The sequence below is a fragment of the Azolla caroliniana genome, unplaced genomic scaffold (assembly GCF_043228905.1).
Source record: "Azolla caroliniana isolate FFs.n. ecotype wild unplaced genomic scaffold, voAzoCaro1.0.p SCAF_11, whole genome shotgun sequence".
NCBI lineage: Eukaryota > Viridiplantae > Streptophyta > Polypodiopsida > Salviniales > Salviniaceae > Azolla > Azolla caroliniana.
This window is the reverse complement of record NW_028230446.1, coordinates 20228334-20247622: the sequence shown is the minus strand read 5'-3', so window position 1 is coordinate 20247622 and position 19289 is coordinate 20228334. Positions and strand designations below refer to the sequence as shown.

The following is a 19289-nucleotide window of genomic DNA, read 5'->3' as shown; positions in this document are numbered from 1 at the left end:
GCTTTAATGGTGTCTCAATGTGCAGTGACATAATTGCCTCATCATGGTGATGAGAAGAAACAAGCTATCAAAACCAAATGCCAAACATTGCTAGCAGTACTAAAAACTATGCGGATGGAAGCCCTGGTTAAAGCAAAGTATGAGACTCTATACTGCAAGGTACAATAATGTCCCGGATGATAATCAAGGTAAAGGAAGAACGAAAGAAGAAGATATGTATTTTTACACATATTGCATTTCATGAGCTCTTAAGAAACTCAGAATCATAACAAAAACCAAGTTAGTATATACGGCACTTACAACACTGAAAAAACATTCAACATGATTTATAGATAAAAAGGCGGGGGGGGATATTTATGTGGAGGGGACTATTTTGGTAACCTTATTGGTGAAGTTAAATAGCTCTAAAAATTTCATTATATTTAATAACATCTGCTCAATCATCTGAAGGATGGAGAGCATACGTGAAGGCCACCCCATTTCAATATATCCTTCCAATGATCTCATCAAGAGAGAAACGTATTTTCAATTTCAAATTTAAGCTTTATTCTTTTGAAAATACATCATGTATGTTGCTAGAAAAAAACTGGAAAATGTGGATTTGGCATGCATAGGAAAATAATTCATATAATATTTTGTGCAGGTTGCTGTTATAAAATGAAATTTCTCAATACTTAACCTTCAAGCCTACATGAAACATCTCAATCAAAACTAGCTACTAATCTTGTGGGTTCATATAGGTGATATGATACATTGTTGTACATGGTAGCCATTGTTCATAAGGATGTTGTCTAAACAATATTTGCAAGGTAGGCATCGCTCATGTTTCCATAAGGATCTTGTGGGCCTACGTAGATTATTTATTTGCATTATTTTTCATTTTAGGCATTTACATAAGGATGCAGTGAACTCCCAACTAGTGGTTAACAAGGAAATGGCTCTAAACGCTAGGTCTTCATATATATATATATATAGATAGATAGATATAGATATAGATATAGATAGATAGATAGTTTTAGTGCTTTCAGAAGGAAATGTGCTTATAATGCATCACAAGTTACGTGATACGTCACTATCATTGGCTAGTATGGACATGTCACATTATGTTCCATTAATTATTTGACCTTGATAGTTATTCTTTGGGGTCTTCTACCGAAATTGAAATTAACATGACCATTATTAGCAAGGGCTAAATAAATGACTCTGGAGAATAAGACATTACATGGTACAAGGTGGCTCTCAAAAACAAGACTAATTTGTTCTTTCTATAACCTTTCCTGATTTGTTCCATAGCTGCCTCCCCATGAATAATCTATTCCTTTCCTTTACCTCGTTCTGATCGAACTCACACGTGAGTTAGTCTTGATTCCTCAGCTATTTTTTTCAGCCTCCCATTGTTCAGCATCTGGATTCATGATGTCGTAAAACTTGCGTATTAGGTGCCCCATTCATCTCTTTCTTGATCTTTAGCTTAATCTGCAGGTAATTAGAGTATGAAACGGTACCTGTCATGAAGTGTAATGCCTGCTGGGGGGACATTGAAGGACGAGGAATCGCCACCACTTGTGGACATATTTTCTGTATCCTTACTGAAACCACACGAAGTTTTTATAATGGTCACTTTCATAGTGGATATTTGATCTTAAGTTTAAAAATTTGTTTAATCCTTGACTAAGGATTAATCAGGTGCGGAAGATGCCAACAAAATTCTCTGTTCAGAGTCTAGTTGTCTTGTCTGCGAGCAGCTACTCTCTAAAAGGTGTAGCATTTTTGCTTGTCAATCGCTTCTTATATTTATTCGCTTTCCCTGTCAGACTGTTCTCTTTTGAAATGCAGATTTCATTGGCCAAATTGACGTTTTAATCTCCTTCATATTGTTTTTCTCCATGGTTGTTTTATGTGCAGCCAGATGAAAGCCGTGGATCTGAACCCGAGTGATGAATGGATTAACGTGAGACTTCAATTTCTGCCTATAAGAATTCATGGTTGAACCAGCGAATTATTGAAGAAATGATCCATTTGCAATGTTTTCCGGCTTTCTGATATATGTTTTCCGGATAACTTTTACAGATGGCCATGGCTGGTGTTCCGCCACATCTGAGTAAGCTTTTGATGGTCATCTGCTTTACAATTTCGTTAAGATGTCAACTTATTCTCATATAATGCTCTATTCACTGGAGACAAGACAGTCATGAAGTGCGCTTTGAAAGGGATCGCTTTCTGGATTGGACAGAAGGATGTTGAAACGCAGCTAACAGTGAAGAAGGCTCAGCATTTGCGACAGAGATACAATGAAATGCAGGCAAAGTTTGTGGAGAAGATGGAGCTTGCTCAAGTAGCTTATCAGAAAGCGATGAGGCAAGCTCAGTCTCTACAACAGGAAGTTGAAAACTTGAACAAAGACAGGACAGAGTTGCAAGAAAAGTATTCTGAGAAATCCAGGTAGGAATTTCGTTAGTTTTTTGCCATTAATGGGGCTTCAGATAATATCTTGATAATAGAGCGTATAGTATGCAAAGCACAACCTTATATTATCCTGTGTATAAGTGAAAGAACGTGTTGGCTTAATGTTTCAGGCAGAAACGAAAGCTTGAAGAGATGTATGATAACCTCAGGAATGAATATGATAAACTGAAGCAGTCCACAATACAGCCATCCCGTAGAGATCCATTTCCAATGCAGAAAGGAGTACAACCAGTGTTTTCTGAGCCTTCAGGCTTTGAAGATTTATCCGCACGCCGTCATGGTCCTGGTCTGCAGCTATACTCAGCTCTACATAATCCTTAGTAGCATACTGCTCGAGTTTCAATTGTTAGTTATCTAATAATAGTCATTCAGGATGCCAAGATGCAGGACCTATAGTGAAGTTTAGATAGTTATCTAATGTTTACTGGGATCTGGCCTATTGAAGTTCGAGATAGTTATCTAATGTTAGTTGAGAATTTTTCGAAAGGGAACCTGTGAAGTTCTCGATAGCACATTCACTTCAGTACCTTAAGAGAAGTTCAGATAGTAATTTGCTGAAGTTTAGGTAGATCTATATAATATTCATTTCAGAACGTTTAAGTGAAGTTCAGATAGTATCTTGCTGAAGTGTTCATTGATGCATAAACATTTAGAATCGGGACACGTGCCAGATATATATCTAACTGTCAGTTAGATTCAGAAACGAGACATGTTAAGTTCTAACGTTCATTCAGATTGAGAAACGGGATGTGTGAATTTTAGCAGATAGTTATCTAAAATTCATTCAGATTCAGAAACGGAAGCTGTTGAAGTTTATAAGCTATCTAATGTTGATTCAGTGGAGTTTAGTTGATACTTGTTCATCATCCATTCAGATTTACTCATTTCAGAAAGTTTAGAAACGAGCCTGTCGAAGTTTGTTAGGTAGCTAATAGCTTACAACTGATCAGATTTAGTTGGAATGAATCTAGTTGAAGTTCTAATGTGGTGAATATGATCCAGGGAAGATAAGTTTCAGATTAATTGATATAATTCAGGTGCTTCATCTGCTATTGCTCCAGTGACTCCTGATTTCTGGCCTGTAACGAGACCTTCAAATAGAAATGATGATCATCTGTTCGACATGTCAGTGATCAGACCAGCAACTCAGAAATTACCTCGAGCTCTTCCTGACCACAATAACCTTCTGAACGGCAGGATGCCAGAACAAACTTCAACCATGAAGTCAGCCAGATTGTTCTCAACTACTGGGGGTCCATCCAATGCTCTCCGAAACTTGCTTCTTTCACCTATGAAGAGACCATCCTCCAGATTGGGAACAGGATATACGTATGGTAACACTTACACCATTAATGCAAGATAATCTTCCTCTATTATATGGATTGGATAATGACAGAAGACCCCTTGATTTTGCAGAACATAATAGAAGCTGAGGAATGAGAATGCAAGAATTGGCATCCATTTGCTTTTGTGGTGAATGTCTGTCGAATCTCTTGACCAATAATGTAAAAGCTGAGAAGGTTGTACCTGCAATGACCGTATTTGTCAGCTTTTGCTATCACGTTCTATATAAGGTTTGATTAGCTCGAGGATCATTCACTGTGTATAGACAAAAGTTGTGACTATATACTTTCTTGTGGCAAAGTTGCATATTGGTAATAGATCTGCAAGATAAAGATCTACTGTTATGAGATGTCGAGTTGCTTAGGGAGATTCTCAAGAGGTATAGCTTCTTTGCTCTGCCATTTTTCTCTAAGCAACCATTTGTGCACATAAAGGTAAAACACTATGTAATAATATACTAGATTTAAGAATATGTTGAGGGTAAAAATATCAATTCCTTTGGTTATTCATGATGCATAGCTAACGAGTTTGAAGTAGAGATAAAAAAACATGTGATCTATTCCTACATATAAGCAGTAAGAATAGATCTGTTAAAATATACGTACAGATAACATTGTGCATTTCTGTTTTGAGTAAGGTTTTCAAACCTCTAGTACACTATCTATCTTAGCTCTGGCAATAAACACACGACATCTTAGATCTTTTGAAGGTAAGGAGTAAGAATGGCATCACTTGGCCCTCATATACACGAGTATTGGGATGATTGTAAAGGCACAACATTATATAATTGTTTGATTAATTGGAAATTTGGGTTGTGCTTCCAATTGCAATAAAACATAAAACATAAAAGGCAAATGCGATGGATACCATACCCATCTCTATTTCCCCTTCATGTTATCAATCTAATACAAAAAACATCACCCCTATTTCCCCCTCACCACAGTCCTTGAACATCTCTCAAAGAAGAATTAGAAGTTTTAATGTGTTATGGAACATTTACAGAGAGAGAGAGAGAGAGAGAGTGTGTGTGTGTGTGTCTATATATATATATATATATATATATACATATAGGTATTTTGTTTTTGGAATCATAAAGTTGAACCAAAATGTTGATCAATTGATTTCTTGCAAAGTGTCTTATCTTGTGGTGTTCTGAGTTTGACTAACATTGGAACTCCCTACCAAATCTTATTTTGTTGCTCACTTCTCTTTGAATAATTAATTGGTAAAAGGGATTGTCATTCCAACACACAACCACAATGATCTTATAGATTTATTGTGCTAATTGGGAGTGAGAGAATTTGCACGGGAATATAAATCTTGACCTCCCATAAATATTTTAAAGTTTTCAATTAATAAAACATTACCTAACAATTGAATTAGAGGTTTTCATTAGGTGGTAAACAAAATCTATTAAAAGGAGTTCTATTCGATTCATACAAGGAGAAAAAGAAAACCAAGCTACAATCTATCAGGATCAAAATGACATGTCTTAAAAGAAATTCATGTATAGATATTACATAGAAAATATTGTCGAAGTGAATAAAGATTTTTTTGTAAGGCGAAAGGGCCATCACGGAAAAATGATCACACTCATTTATGTGCGTCACCTTCATATCTTGATTTGAAAGTAGATTCAATCTCTTCTTTGACACCCTATGTGATTGACATTTTGTAAGAGCTCTAAACATGCACAACTAAAAAGCTGATACAAACCTCCTCATGCATGAATGATCTTTATGATATGTCAGGTTTCTATGAGAAATTCTTCCTATATAGTATCAGTGAGCAAGCCCACATCTTTACACTCTTATCTGCTTCATTCACATCTCTTAAGAAGCTCTTATCCAGCTTATCGCAATGTACTTGGGCTGGCTTCAAAAGAAGTCTAAAGAGCCACATGACACTATTAACACAGAAAAACATGTTCACTCGATACTGATAACAAGGAGGTAATTTTGTTGCCAAGGGATGGTGCTTCACTAAAACAATTCTAGGTAGACATACATGATACCATAAAAACATGCTGACAATAACCCATGTTTTCTCTAACTTCCAAGCGAGTAGTGTTTTTCTCTAACCACTCAGATTTCCACTCACAATTCTGCTCATTGGGAATGGGGCCTTCAATTCAAACCTATACAAAACAGTATGAATCATTTATTTCGTGGTTATTTTGGTGCTATGAACAATCTTGAATGGCCTCATCGGTACACATTGACCTAAAAACCCAAAAACTACAGTGACTAGATAGAAGGGATTGGGAGCTTCAGGGTACTATGGCCTGACACTGTTACATTCCTGCATAGATTTTGTACAGAATAATAAAGAAGATCATCTTAAAGAACTTACATGACCCAAAGGCTCAGGATTGGAAATAAAGGTGATATCTCTGCTCAGTTCAGAACAAAATGGAAACTCCATTTGTAGGGTTCCGTAAATATTAAGTTGTGCCCATTGACCATGTATAGAATCACATGTATAAAACCCTGAATTGGACATACCTAATTCCGCAAGAAGATGAATAACTGTTAGGCTTGATGTTTTGGGGCTTAACCAGCACTAACTAGCATTGAAAAATAATGAAATTTAAAAATCATGAGCTAGATTTTGACTTCTTGGGTTTTACTAGAAAATCATCGTCTGAATCTAGCTCTGGATCTCGTGCCCGCTTGGCTTTTGATGATTTTTCATTACCATTGACTGGCCCGGTTTTCTTCTCCAATTTTGATGTTGAATTATTTTTATCAGATTTTATGGTCTTTCCAGTGCTCTCTTTAGTTTGCTTTACTGGAGTTCCAAGCTTTTGATTGCCTTGATTTTTCTTCTTTCGTTCAAATGCTTTCTTTGCAATATCAAGTTCAAGAAGTCCATGTTCCATCATCCTGCCATCCAGTGAAATTCACATTCAAGTAATGAAGAACTTTTCTAGGAAATTAATCATGATTCTATATTTATAAAAGATTGAAATATGCAGTTATTTGCTGACAGTGAAGATTTTACTATCCCCTTTAGTGGGCATAGAATGCAAGGAATAGCAAACATTTGAATAAATGGATAAACCTAAAATCTAAGCATAGTTGGGAATCTTTAATCAGGACACAAATAACAATCGATCTGAGACATGAGAAACCATAAACACATAGTGTCAACTTAAAACTGAGAGAAAGCAGAGACATTCTCTTTTATAGAGAAAGACGAAGATAGAAGCACTCCTCAAACTCAGGGGTATTACAAGCACAGCTTCTCCCACACATGCATGTGTGCACCATCAGTTAGATCGCCACCACCTTGATGGATAGGATACAGTTGGAATGAAAGGAGATCTATCCATGATATATATGTCATAATTTCTCGAACATATCAAGCATTATTCACGGTTTTACTTCTCACTCTTACATGCAATCTCACGTCATATTCTCTGTCAGTGTCATATGATCTTTTATGTCAGATGTCAATTGGAATCTCATATCCAATAAATCATCCATCACCCACTATATTATTGCTGACGATCTGTGTTATCTTGGTTTTCAGATTACTATCTTGGCGCATCCATCCTATACTCTGGATGAAGAACACTTTCTAGAAGGAAACTCTGCAACTAGTGTTTGTGGTGCCAAATATTCAAATTGACCTTCAAACTGTTGCCCGATCTTCTAATTATATCATAGTGGATTCTAGAAAGAAACTGGATTGTGGTTGTCTAGAAGGAAACTGCAACTAGTGTTTGTGGTGCCAAAAATTCAAATTGACCTTCAAACTGTTGCCCGGCCTTCAAATTATATCATAGTGGATTCTGGAAAGAAACTGGATTGTGTTAACACGGTAGACGCAAATAAAGAGCCACAAGGTTGGAGGACAGATCGTGCTATCCCTCAAAGTTAAGTAGGATAATAAACTAGCATAATCAATTTTGCTAATTTAACATAAACTGGTTCTGAATCATAAAACATGAATGTTATATAAAATGAGTCCCTAGACTCTCATGACAAAAGTGTACAAAAAACCTGCAACCTGAAATTTACACTTCAGATTTGCTGTACTGTCAAGTGAGTGAGACTCCGAGGAGAGATGAGAAATCCTCCCAATGTCCATCAAATCAATTGCAATGTGAGTACAAATATAATCACTTGGGGAGTGGCTGAGTCAGCTACTGATAAAGTATCCATCTTCTCTTTCTTTTTGCAAAAAAGGGCTTAATCATACTTAAATCCACTAAAATTTCAACTCATTCCAAATTACAATAGCCACTCAAGTGTGTGGCAAACACAATCAAGAGTTATGAAACTAAAACAAAACCACCAAAGAGGTGCATCTACATAAGAGCCTTGCAGGAAAACACCTTAAAATACAACTCCTATCAACCAAAACAGGTATATCTAAGTAAGAGCTATAAAGGACAAAGTCTTAAAATAGAATTCCTGAGAAAATAAGTCCATCTATTTGACAGTAAGCACCAAAAGCTAAAGCCATAATGAACAATGGAATGTTGAGGAACTAAAGCACCAAGTTGTGCTTAAACAGCAAAAATGACCATCTGGGAAGAAGCAGTCATCCACTTCGCATTGATGTACCTCTGACAAAGTAAGTTCCACTCTTCAAGAAACACGTATTACAGTGATAATGCACTCAGTGCTCTGAATGTATAGCAGTAAGTGTACTCTTCTTCATATGAAAGAGCACCTAAAAGCTCTGATTGCATCACAAGGATCAGTATTACAATCTTGTGGTAAATGGCCGGTTGGCAACCATGGACTAGAGTGAATTTAGTTTTAAGGAAAACCGACAACTTTTCTTAATGCCTTTTATACTCCATTTAACCTTAGAGGATAAAAGAAAACACCAAGCATACGAATTCAACACTTCAATGTTCGTAAAATGAAAATCTGATAGATATTCTCTGTAGTTGCTATCGTGAAATTCTACCCCATCCGCATATGCTACTCAGGAGCAGTATTATAATCACAAAAGACTCACTAAAACAGTACGTTTCTCACTTCTAATGTCTCCCTGTTGAAGACTATCGCTTTTGAAAAGGGGCCACCACAAAAGAAAGCGGACATGTGTCTCTTACATTCATAGCTGAGTCCCAATTTATTAAGACTGCCACCTAATCTATATCTTCTTCCAAGCTCCATTCCAAGGCTGGTTGTTCTAACTAAATAAAGATTTATCAAGTCAAATGTTAAAGGCAAAAGTCATCCATACCATTCTCCATAGCATGAGCCAAAGGAGAGTTTCTTTTGTTGTGGTTTGGATCCTGCAAGAAGGGTTATTCATTCACTGAATAAACATGTCCATGACATAGCATTCTATTTTTATTGCAGTATTTAGGGAAGAGTCCTTGAACCTTCTCAGTGAAGGAAATAAAATGCAAGTACATAAAAAATGCAAAGCTTAAGATACAGTATTTGTTGCACAAATATAGGTTGATCAGTTAGTTATTATGCAAAATAAAAAGAGTTCTTAAACCAACTAGTATGAGGATAAAATTAGAATAGATGTAAATGCATTGTGTGCATACCAAAATTCTGCCATTTCACTTTTGGGATTTTGCTGGTACAGACTCTCATAAAACATCCTCAATGGGTCCCTCTGAAACATTTTAGATGTATTAGCATTTCAAAGCACATTATGCACTATTTGCAAAATAAAATAGAGGAAAACAGATAGATACCGAATTCTAAAAATTACAATAATGCCCCCTCTGTAGCAGCAGTGAAGTTTGTACTACAGAGAGATATTCTAGTAATTTTGGAGAGTTTTGGAGTATCCTTACAAGATACTCAAAATATTGGGGCATTTTGATGTTTTCCCAACAAAATATTCATCTCGGCATGCGGAATCAAAAAAATACCTCATCTGGTGGATCATGTTTCTGTCCTGGTAGAGTAAAGACTTTCTTCTTCTTCTCAGGAGCTTCTTTGGAATCCTTTTTCTTTTTAACAGAGTCATCCTCTGGAGTTTGGCTTGAGATCTACACATCAATAAAACCTTCTGAATTCCTTGATATCTTTAACATTGGGATGCACCATAAAGGTGTATCTTCTTATGGAATGTGAGTGTATCTATAGCTTAATTGAAATTTATCTGTATCTCCAACAGCGTTATAAAATTAGTGTACATCATGTAGCCTTTGAAAAAAGAGTAGCTCAAAAACATAATTTTAAGAAATCTATATGTATCCTATACATAACAATATGAAATTCTTTGTTATTTGCATATATTCTATACATTGTCTTAGGAAATTATTTTATCTGTGTATCTTCTATACATTGTCTTATGAAATCTATGGTATCTCCTAAATGTAACCTTATGAAATCTATATGGTGACTCCAATACCCTTATAGAATGTGTATATCTCCTATAGCCATATGAAGCTTATGTTACGTTCTAAGACTCCTCTGAAATTCTAGCCTATTTTCCATGCGACGACCTTTTTCTTTAATCCGTGTATTCACGAGGTTTCAACAGCTCTATCACGTGCAGAAGGAAATAATCAGAAAGACTACCGACCTCTTCTTTCTTCACTTTCTTGGTTTTGGTGGTTTCTGTGTGAGCCTCTTTCTTAGAAGCTTTGGTTGGCGTCTCAGTGTCTTGTTCTTTCTTGACCTGTTTCTTGATCTTGGCGATGGTGTCTTTGTCATCATCTGCATTCAACTCCGCTTTCAGGGACTTCAACCTCTGCTTGCCTTCAGACATCTTCGATTTTTTCTGCGCTGCGGGCCTTCAAATATTTGAAAACTTCTTAAATTGCTTTCTGTGGGGTGAAAGGTTGGGTATGGATCAATCATAGGGTATCTAAATAAGGCCACACCCGGTCTATAGGCCAATAGAGAAGAAGTTATACCCGGGCATTGGCCCTTCCTGTTATTGCTTTGAGGTCTAGTATATAAATAAGGCCACACCCGATCTGTCGGCCACTTGCGAAGAAGCTATCCCAACGCATTGGTCCTTTCTGTTGTTATTGCTTTGATGCCCATTCATGTATCATGTGAGCAATTACCATGTCCACAAGTACCATCCATTGACTATAGCACATCTGCTACTGGTGGGAAGAATGCTTCTGGTGGGAAGAATGCCTCCCTCTACCATTAAGTCCCTTGATTCTTTTTATCCCCCACCCCGGTTACCCTAGCTTGTTGTGATTGACTTTTGTTACCACGGCATGGATATGACATTCTCCCGCGGGATATCTCTATTCTTTTGTGAACAAAGAGGGCGCCAGCCTTTCTAGGAATGCCTTGGCCTATGCTCAATCTCGATTTTTTATTACCTTTAGGAGTGTGTCCTCTATCATTGGTTTACAATGAACATGAAGATTTAGACTTCAAATTTAATGACACATCTTTCTAATGCATTGTAGAGGGGCCAATAAAACTCCCTTAACTCGAGTTTTCTTCCAAACTTAGCTACCCAACAATGAACTCCATCACCCATTGTGGTTCTCATCAACCCTTCCCTTGCGTATATTATGGGTTGATATTCCAATTTAGGTTAATTTTATTGCTCACAAGCCAATCACTTGCTAGCACAATCTTTGACTTTAGCTTCTAGGTAACGTCCTTGTCCTCACCTACTAGAGGTCACACAAACCTATGGACGAAACTCTTTGTCAAATATCTTGCTAAGTCGAACTCTCACTTTCGTCCCAAATGATGTCAACCTCAACAAACACCTTATCCATGTTATTGTTAACATTTGTTCTAGTTGTCTTTGATTTTCTTATTCAGCTATGAGCATTGAATTAGTCGGATCAATTGCCCCCTTCCACACTCAAGATTGTGCTCCATCAAGCTTTGCAAGGTTTCATTCTTTGCCTTAATATTATTGCTCTCATAATGGAAGGAATATATTTGGAGAGACATGGGGCAGCAAGCATTGCACATTGAAAACCGACAACATAGATGAAAGCATTGCTTTTTAGCAGATGTAGGTAAAATTTGTTGCTCTCTAAATCATTTCCAAGATGCCAAATACTGCTATTTCCCTTCCAATATATTCAACGTCAAGTTTCTCAACCAATGACCAAATTTATAGGTTTCTAGACACACTTTCAAAGAGAGATTGTTGTGGCATGCTACAAGTGAAGGGGATCCCTACACCAATTGTACTCTTCTGTAAAAGAAATGTGATATTTCGGTTTTGATTGCACAAAACAAATCTAAATAAACGGCATTCCACAATGAATGATAATTGTAATGGAATAAATCATGACATTGTTCGTCATTTAAACACCATGAAAATCACAAAGATTATCAATGAACATCGCATTATGTCAGTTGCTCCAAAAACTAAGCAACTCTTGACCACTTACTCCGCCGTATCCAATAATTTTATCAATAAATTCTATCAGTTTGGCAAAACATACGAGTAAAGATTATTTTCACAAATGGCTTAACATTCCAGAAATCCCAAAAACCCTTCTCCTTTCCTTGTAACGAGAAACACTTCTAGGTCAGACATGGAAAAAGAAAAACTTGAATGTATATTTTGACAAGACAAGTCAATCTGAAAGTTTAGATACATAAAACTTGACTATACTCTAAAGAAAGGATTTGACATTATAAGGTTATATATTCAACACTCAGCAGAATGAAGATCGGTTCCTAATACTAAGCCTGTTCTGGGTAAATGCCGGTTTCTGTTGTAAGAGCCTTCTTCTCTTGTTAGCCATACCAAAGACAGGAGTAGTACCTTTGTTACCTAAAACAGGCTGAGTATCCAGAGACTGGATCTTTCTTTTACCTCCAGCACTAATAATACGCAAAATCTCATTAGGAACTTCTTCTATTGCTTTCTGCCCACTTCCATTAACTCGCAAAATACTTCTACATCGAGGCCTTGACATCATTGAGCTTTCACAAACACCTAACATTTTTACTCTTGGACTTATCCCATGATTCTGTTGATGTGAAACTGTAATTACCTTTGTTGGCTGTTTAACAATAATAGGCCTTGATGACGACGACAATGCTTTGTATCGGTCTCTAAGGCCACTCCATCGCTGCTGCAACCTCACTTTGTTCTCTTGTTTATTACCTTTCTTACACTGGGCAGAAATGTTGCTGTTTCTTGTGCTTTCTTCTTCGTACTGTTCCTCTTTAGCAAATAACCCAAACCCTTTCCTCCTTACAGTGCGGTCTGAAATAAGATGAGAATAAATGGAACCTTTTGAATGTCCCTTCTTCCTCTTGATTGGATAGGAAAGGCCACGTTGAGGATATCGAGAAGCCTCTCTTTGCATATTACCTTCATCATCGGTCAAGCAAGAAAGGTCTCCTTGGCTTCTTAGGCAATCAGCAGGATTACCTTTCCAATTCACTCTCTTTGCCCCACCTTTGGGCAATAATCTGACCTCATTTCCAGCTATGGTAAAGATCTTCCTCATCGAAAGCAAAACTCTAACAAACTTCGCACTCGGTAAGCTAGCAACCACATCAAGATCACCATCCCTATCAAGATATCTTAACAAAAGCAATCCAACTTCAAGCAAACCACTACCTCGAAGAGATCTCTCAAACAGCTCATTCAGAGCACCACGAAGAAGCTTATAGCTAAGGCCCTTAGGAAGACCCTCAACAACAATCATACAATCTGGATGGGTTGCAACAGCCCCTGCAGAAGAGAGGCCATTCCAAGAAGCCAAAGGTAACGGTGAAGCACCAATCGACATCACACAATCAGCTTTCTTTGCTGGCTCATCTCCAAATCTTCGAGGAATTAACTGGATAGACCCTGGTAGCTTCACCATATTTTTCTTCCTATCAACTGTTTTAAATTGGCCCTGAACGCACATACCCTTGCTCTTCCCACCAGAATAGTTGCTACCACAACTATATTTTGCCCCTGGACGCACATAGCCAGGAGGTCGGAGGATGATATAAGACAAAGAATTGCTGTTTGATGTGAATATCTGCGTATTTTCGATGTACTCGTCCATCACTGCGTCGACAATGGCCTCTGAATTGAATTGAAAGAATGCATAATCCTTTCCTGGTTGAACAGATATGTACTCAAGATAACCTGGTTGGTTAGTCTCCCTTGATATTACTGGTAAAATTTCCTCAAATATCTTCCTCACAGCATCAATTTTGAACCCTTGACATGGTGAAGATATACCAACAAACAAAGAGCGTTGTGGACATATACCACCTTTATGCTTAGACATAAGAGGGACAGAGCTTGGATCACGGCAAATAAAAACATCCTCCCCTATGTCTTTCAGAAGTTGTGGAATCTTTGTACATTTGAAAATAACAGAATCAGCCATCATTTCTGAAGATAACTCTACATAGGCATCACATGACTCAGGCAGAAGAAAGACTGAAGTTACAAAAGTTGACTCAGCTGGTCCATCTGAAGCCTGTAGAAGTCTAGTGAAAAAGACTTCCAAATATTCTTTCTTCCAATGAGACTTAGGTATATTACCGACAAAAATTATTCTACCTGGCTTCAATGGCATGTATTCAATGAGAGGTCTTACAGAAGTATGGGTACCCTTGCATCCTTCAATATTGAAATGAAATCCATTTACCCCCCACTCAAAGACATCAAGTTGATTGGCAGCAAGGACAATATGGGCCACTTTCTCTGTGGCAAGCTCTAGAAATGCATAGTCTTTCCCTATTTTGACTAGTCGAATTTGACCAAGAGTTGTAGGTGCAAAATCAAACCTTTCAAGAAACTCTCCCATGAGATTGTGCAATACTGCCTCTAGATTCTCAGTTCCATCTGGTATGCAGCCTACAAATACTGATCTTTCTTTGGCTACCATTGACCTACTAGAAACATCTCCAATTGGTTTGATTGTATAATCTGAATCTGAGGGCCACTTCCAAGTGGTCTCTATTAGATGATTGAAAGGAGCAATTGATGATAAAGATGATGGGGGATGTACGTGCAAATCATCATGCTTTAGTACCTCAATGCTCTCTTGCTTACGATTACTCGATCCATGCAACTTTTTCTCCCCTGAAGCAGGGAGTTCTCTAGGTTTTCTAGCTCCTCTGGCTTGCTCGGCCCTTTTCCCAATGTGCCACATATTTCCTGGCAAGATAAAAGAACAAACAAATGAATAAAAGCAGTGAGTTATATAAGCTATATATCTATACATATGAACATCCATAGATAGCAACTCACATATATATATATATATATGAATGTTTCACATACCTTCAGCATCACATAGCACTGATGGAATGACTTGCTCACTAAAGTATGCTCCCCTGCCATTAGTAGTTCTCTGAGTACTTCCACTGAGACCATTGCCATCATATTCTTCTTCCCCATCATACTCACGGCTCTGACTTGTATATGTATCAGGATCTTCATATTCGTCACTTTGGTTTCCTTCAGCATCACCTTTCCTCTCCGATTCTGCATCAGCACTTTCATCGTCATCATCCTCATCCTCATCCCCATGAAAACTCAATTCTGCTTTCATAGCTTTTGATCCACTCTTGTAGCTGCGACTCCGTTCAGAACCTCCAGCAGAGCTATACCCTGCAGGTTCATCACGAAGCAATGTTTCTAATACAGTCTGTTCTTTCATGTCCAATTTAGATGTTTCCGAAAATCCACCACCATCACTCTTTGCATTTCTTCGTACTTTGCTGAAACTCTTTGTCATAACATCCTTTGAAACTAAGTCCTCTTCTTTCATTTCTTTCGATATGATTCCATCACCGAGCTCTCGATTATCATTCATTCCTTTCGTTATCCCATCATCAAGCTCATGATTATCATACATTGATGCATCAAACTTCACATTAATGTTATTATATTGCTCCAGTTGATCCTTTGCAGGAGTGGTATATCTTGTACTTCTAGAAGCAGTGAACTCCCCATTAATGTTATCAAATTGTCCTAATTGATCCCTTGTGAGACTAGAATCTCTTGTACTTCTAGAAGCATCCAACTTTACCTCAACAACAGGATCCTCCAAACCTCCATTAAACTCACCTGCTTGGACTTTACCAATAGTAAGAATATTCTTGTTAGTTTCCACATTCAACTCGGATTTCAAACTTGCGTTAGTTTGCAAAGAATGTTTCTTCTTCTTCTTCTTCTTCTTGGATTGGCTCATTAAAACCGCAGCTATAGTTTGTGAGCTTCTACTGCTTGTATTTTCAGAATTCATAACAGAACGCTGAATTTTCTCTATTCTTCGACACATTTTCCTAGTTAATCCACTAACCTGAACATTATTAGAACGAAGTTTCGTCTCTAGTAACCCCTGCTCTGAGGAAGGACATTGAACTTCATTCAACAATTTCATGTCATTCTGAGTGTCTTCACCGAGGCTGTGGGGAAGCTTAATTCCTTCTGTGGAACTAGTACTTGCTTCACACACCTTCATTTTCATTATATCAAGAACATCTTTATCTTCCAAAGTTCCTTTCATTTTCAACGAAGAAGAAGAAGAGGCAGCAGTAGTAGTAGTAGTAGTAGTAGTAGCAGTAGCAGAAACAGACGATTGCTTCATGACAGACCGAGGAATTCCGCACAAATTAATGACGAGCTTACCTTTAGAGTTCATGATATCTGGGGGAATGAGATTGGGAGGTGAAGCTACCGTTGATCTATCGTTAGTACATTCCGTAGCAGAGATTTCTCTGTGTTTCGTGGCTGTGTAGCTCTTCCATCGCATGGAAGGGCCACCATTGTTGGATTCGCTGACAGCGGCGGGGGTAAGAGGAGATTGCAAGCTATGGGGGTGAGCGTGGGGGTGGTTATCAGCAGAAGATGTAGAGAAGGGGTCGGCAGCGGGAGATATGGAGATTGAGTCGGAGGACGCCATGTGGGAAGTTCCACAGAGACAGAGAGACAGAGAGACAAAGAGAGAAACCCTAGAAGAAGAAGAAGAGAGGAGGAGAATCCGCCATAGTTTGTTTTATGTCGCTTAAACCCTCGCCTTCCCTTAAAAGCCTTTCTCTCTCTTCTTCTTCTTCTTCTTCTTCTTCTTCCTCCTACTCACTAAACAAAAGAAGCAGAAAAGGACACACACACAAATATCTAATTTTTTTGGCTTCTGCCTGGCCCCAAAACTTTTCACTTCATTTCATTCACACACAAACACACCCTTATCTTCTCTTTCTGCTCTCCCAACCTTTCATTTCGCTTGTCCCCCCCCCACAACTTGTACTTGCGTCTCGTGTGTTGTCCTGTCCTGGTCTGCCTTGATCGCTCGCTTGCTCGAAGACCTCTGCATTCTCCAAGCCATGCCTTCTACGTACATCCATTCATATTCAGACTCTACCCTCGGCCCCCTTGGTTTAGGGTTTGTATGAGCCTTGTGTCACTCGGACATTGTCCCCTTGACTAACAATTGTCATGGATCGATTATCTTGCTTTGTTCAAGCCTTGTGTTGTATGTAATGCCCTCGTTTGAAGTCTCCCCCCACCCCACCCCTTGTGCTTGCGTCTCTATATTGTCTTGCCTTGCCCTACCTTGATCGTCCACTTGCTCGAAGACCTCTTCATTCTCCAAGCCATGCCTTCTACATACATCCATTCATATTCAAACTCTACCCTTGACCCCCTTGGTACCTTGACGTTTGTTTAAGCCTTATGTCACTCGGACATTGTCCCCTTAACTAACAATTATCGTGGATCAATGATCTTGCTTTGTTTAAGCCTTGTGTTGTATACAACAACCTTGGATACTTTTGTTGTTGTAGATGTGTGCAACCTTTGGAAATTTGTTGAAGACTTTGTAAAACCATTCTAAAATTTTCACATGTGCAAAGATATATAAGTCTTCTCGTTTGACCAATTATCCACAGTTACCATTTGTCAATGCTTTCTCCATGGATTTGCCTAATCTTTCAATTAATTCCAACACGTGGCCCTTATCAAACTATCCTTGGTCACTAGTTCGAAGTGTTATTTAACTCCCATCAAATCTGAATTTGATCCGCCCACATGTTTTGTGTCATGCAATGAGCTTGTCTTAGTTTAATAAGTGGCAAAGGTCTACATAACTCATGGAACTCGTTGCATCCATTGCAATTGATCATACCTACATAACAAGCACGTTCTAACATGCATCATGTTGGAGAATGGCCTCCTCTTGTGATACTTGCAAGAACGTAGAATGTCCCCCATGCATCATATGTGCAACTCCCCACTTAATCATGTGGCTTAACTATCAATAAAGAGAATCCTCCCAAATTATAATTTCTTGATAAATGGGTATTGAAACTTGCCATAAGCCAAGGCTACCTTAAATACACAAAATTTACACATTGCATAGAGTTCTCTAAGGAGTTTTTTCTTGCTCTAGTTCAATATTCAAAGAAGTGGTTTCGAATATGCGATGCATTACACTTGCTTTATGATGAATCGACACATTTCTCCATAAATAAGGCATTTTTGCAATGTTGATGTATGCTAGCCCTAGGAAATATGTGGAGGTTCACAATTATCGCGTTAAGCCATATATGTTGCACCAAACTACCAACCCAAATTGTTATCCAAACGGTAAAAACACACTCATTGGTACATGTTAGAGTATGTTCATTTGTCTATCAACTTCATCGTTGTGTTCAAACGACTTAGCGTGTATTCATAAGCAATGGGACACAGTGACTGCATCTTTTGCCATAAACAAGTTTGTGAGTTGGAGTATCACACTTTGATACAATTTTTCCTATTGTCTATTGTATTTAAGTTTGGCTTCCATGCATTGTCAAACTTGTGCAATCCCTAAACACATTTCTCTCACGATGACAATGTGCATTCACAACTGAAACATTCATTAGCCAAAAATCTTGAACATTGATGCATACTATGTGAGAATGTTTTACATTGGATTCCATTGGCAATAACCACAATGTGCCCTCTTGATTGCAACAATCATTGGCAAAGTTCTTGAACATCGAGAGTTGTTACTCACTTGCACATGTATTACATGAAATGTAATATTTTTGGTCTCATAGATGCTATTTGACATCTGAAGACGATAATAGAATCCATCTATCTCTATCTCTCTAGTACATGTATGTTTCTATTGAAACAAGATGATAATACAAACCTTACAAACCTTACAACCCTTGCTATCATCACTACGTCATTAGCAGCAATATGGTAAGGTTAACCCTCTCAAGTGTTGTAATACTAGACGACATAACTCTACCTCATATTGGGACAATAAATTCGTTATGTTCCCAACTAATGTTGGAATTTCATTATTTACTCGAATGCCATTAGTTAACTCGAAAATGAGAAGAAAAAGGGATGAATTGATAAAATGATTTGTTTGGTCTTTTGTTTTTACCCATTTGTCACTAGGTTTCCATTATTTCATCAATTGTTGATGGTAAACCCTCAAAAGAGAGTAAAAAAGGATGAGTTGACCATAGACTCTTGCTTGGTTTTTGGTGATACTACCCAACTACCATCATGTTTTTATCAGTTCCTCATATGCCTAGAGTTTAACTCTTCAAGAGAGAAAAGATGGACGGGCATGGTTGGTG

General features: G+C 37.9%; 3 protein-coding genes across 7 annotated transcripts; 1 reads left to right on the top strand and 2 right to left on the bottom strand.

Annotated features, from left to right (window-relative positions):
- Positions 1-89: 89 nt before the first annotated feature.
- HEI10 (RING/U-box superfamily protein) lies at positions 90-4322 on the top strand. Of its 5 annotated transcripts, none has more exons than XM_087326915.1 (9): positions 90-188; positions 1483-1580; positions 1687-1759; positions 1906-1951; positions 2071-2101; positions 2190-2442; positions 2577-2752; positions 3504-3800; positions 3883-4322. In XM_087326915.1, exons 2-9 carry the CDS (start codon positions 1511-1513, stop codon positions 3897-3899), a joined length of 963 nt encoding a protein of 320 aa, XP_087183041.1. In that variant the 5' UTR covers positions 90-188; positions 1483-1510; the 3' UTR covers positions 3900-4322. The 5 variants fall into 5 exon arrangements, with proteins under 5 accessions (XP_087183041.1, XP_087183040.1, XP_087183043.1 ...); XM_087326914.1 differs by lacking the exon at positions 90-188 and adding an exon at positions 1186-1351; XM_087326917.1 differs by lacking the exon at positions 90-188 and having other exon boundaries at positions 1365-1580; positions 3528-3800.
- Positions 4323-6151: 1829 nt separating this feature from the next.
- Positions 6152-10570, bottom strand: LOC147858410 (uncharacterized). The gene is made up of 4 exons (XM_087326703.1): positions 10327-10570; positions 9668-9787; positions 9335-9405; positions 6152-6695 (listed from the first exon to the last, which is right to left on the bottom strand). The coding sequence occupies exons 1-4, from the start codon at positions 10510-10512 to the stop codon at positions 6407-6409; spliced, it is 666 nt and encodes a 221-aa protein (XP_087182829.1). The 5' UTR covers positions 10513-10570; the 3' UTR covers positions 6152-6406.
- Positions 10571-12280: 1710 nt separating this feature from the next.
- LOC147858409 (uncharacterized) lies at positions 12281-16744 on the bottom strand. Its single transcript, XM_087326868.1, has 2 exons — positions 14986-16744; positions 12281-14859 (listed from the first exon to the last, which is right to left on the bottom strand). Exons 1-2 carry the CDS (start codon positions 16610-16612, stop codon positions 12398-12400), a joined length of 4089 nt encoding a protein of 1362 aa, XP_087182994.1. The 5' UTR covers positions 16613-16744; the 3' UTR covers positions 12281-12397.
- Between the last annotated feature and the right edge of the window lie 2545 nt (positions 16745-19289).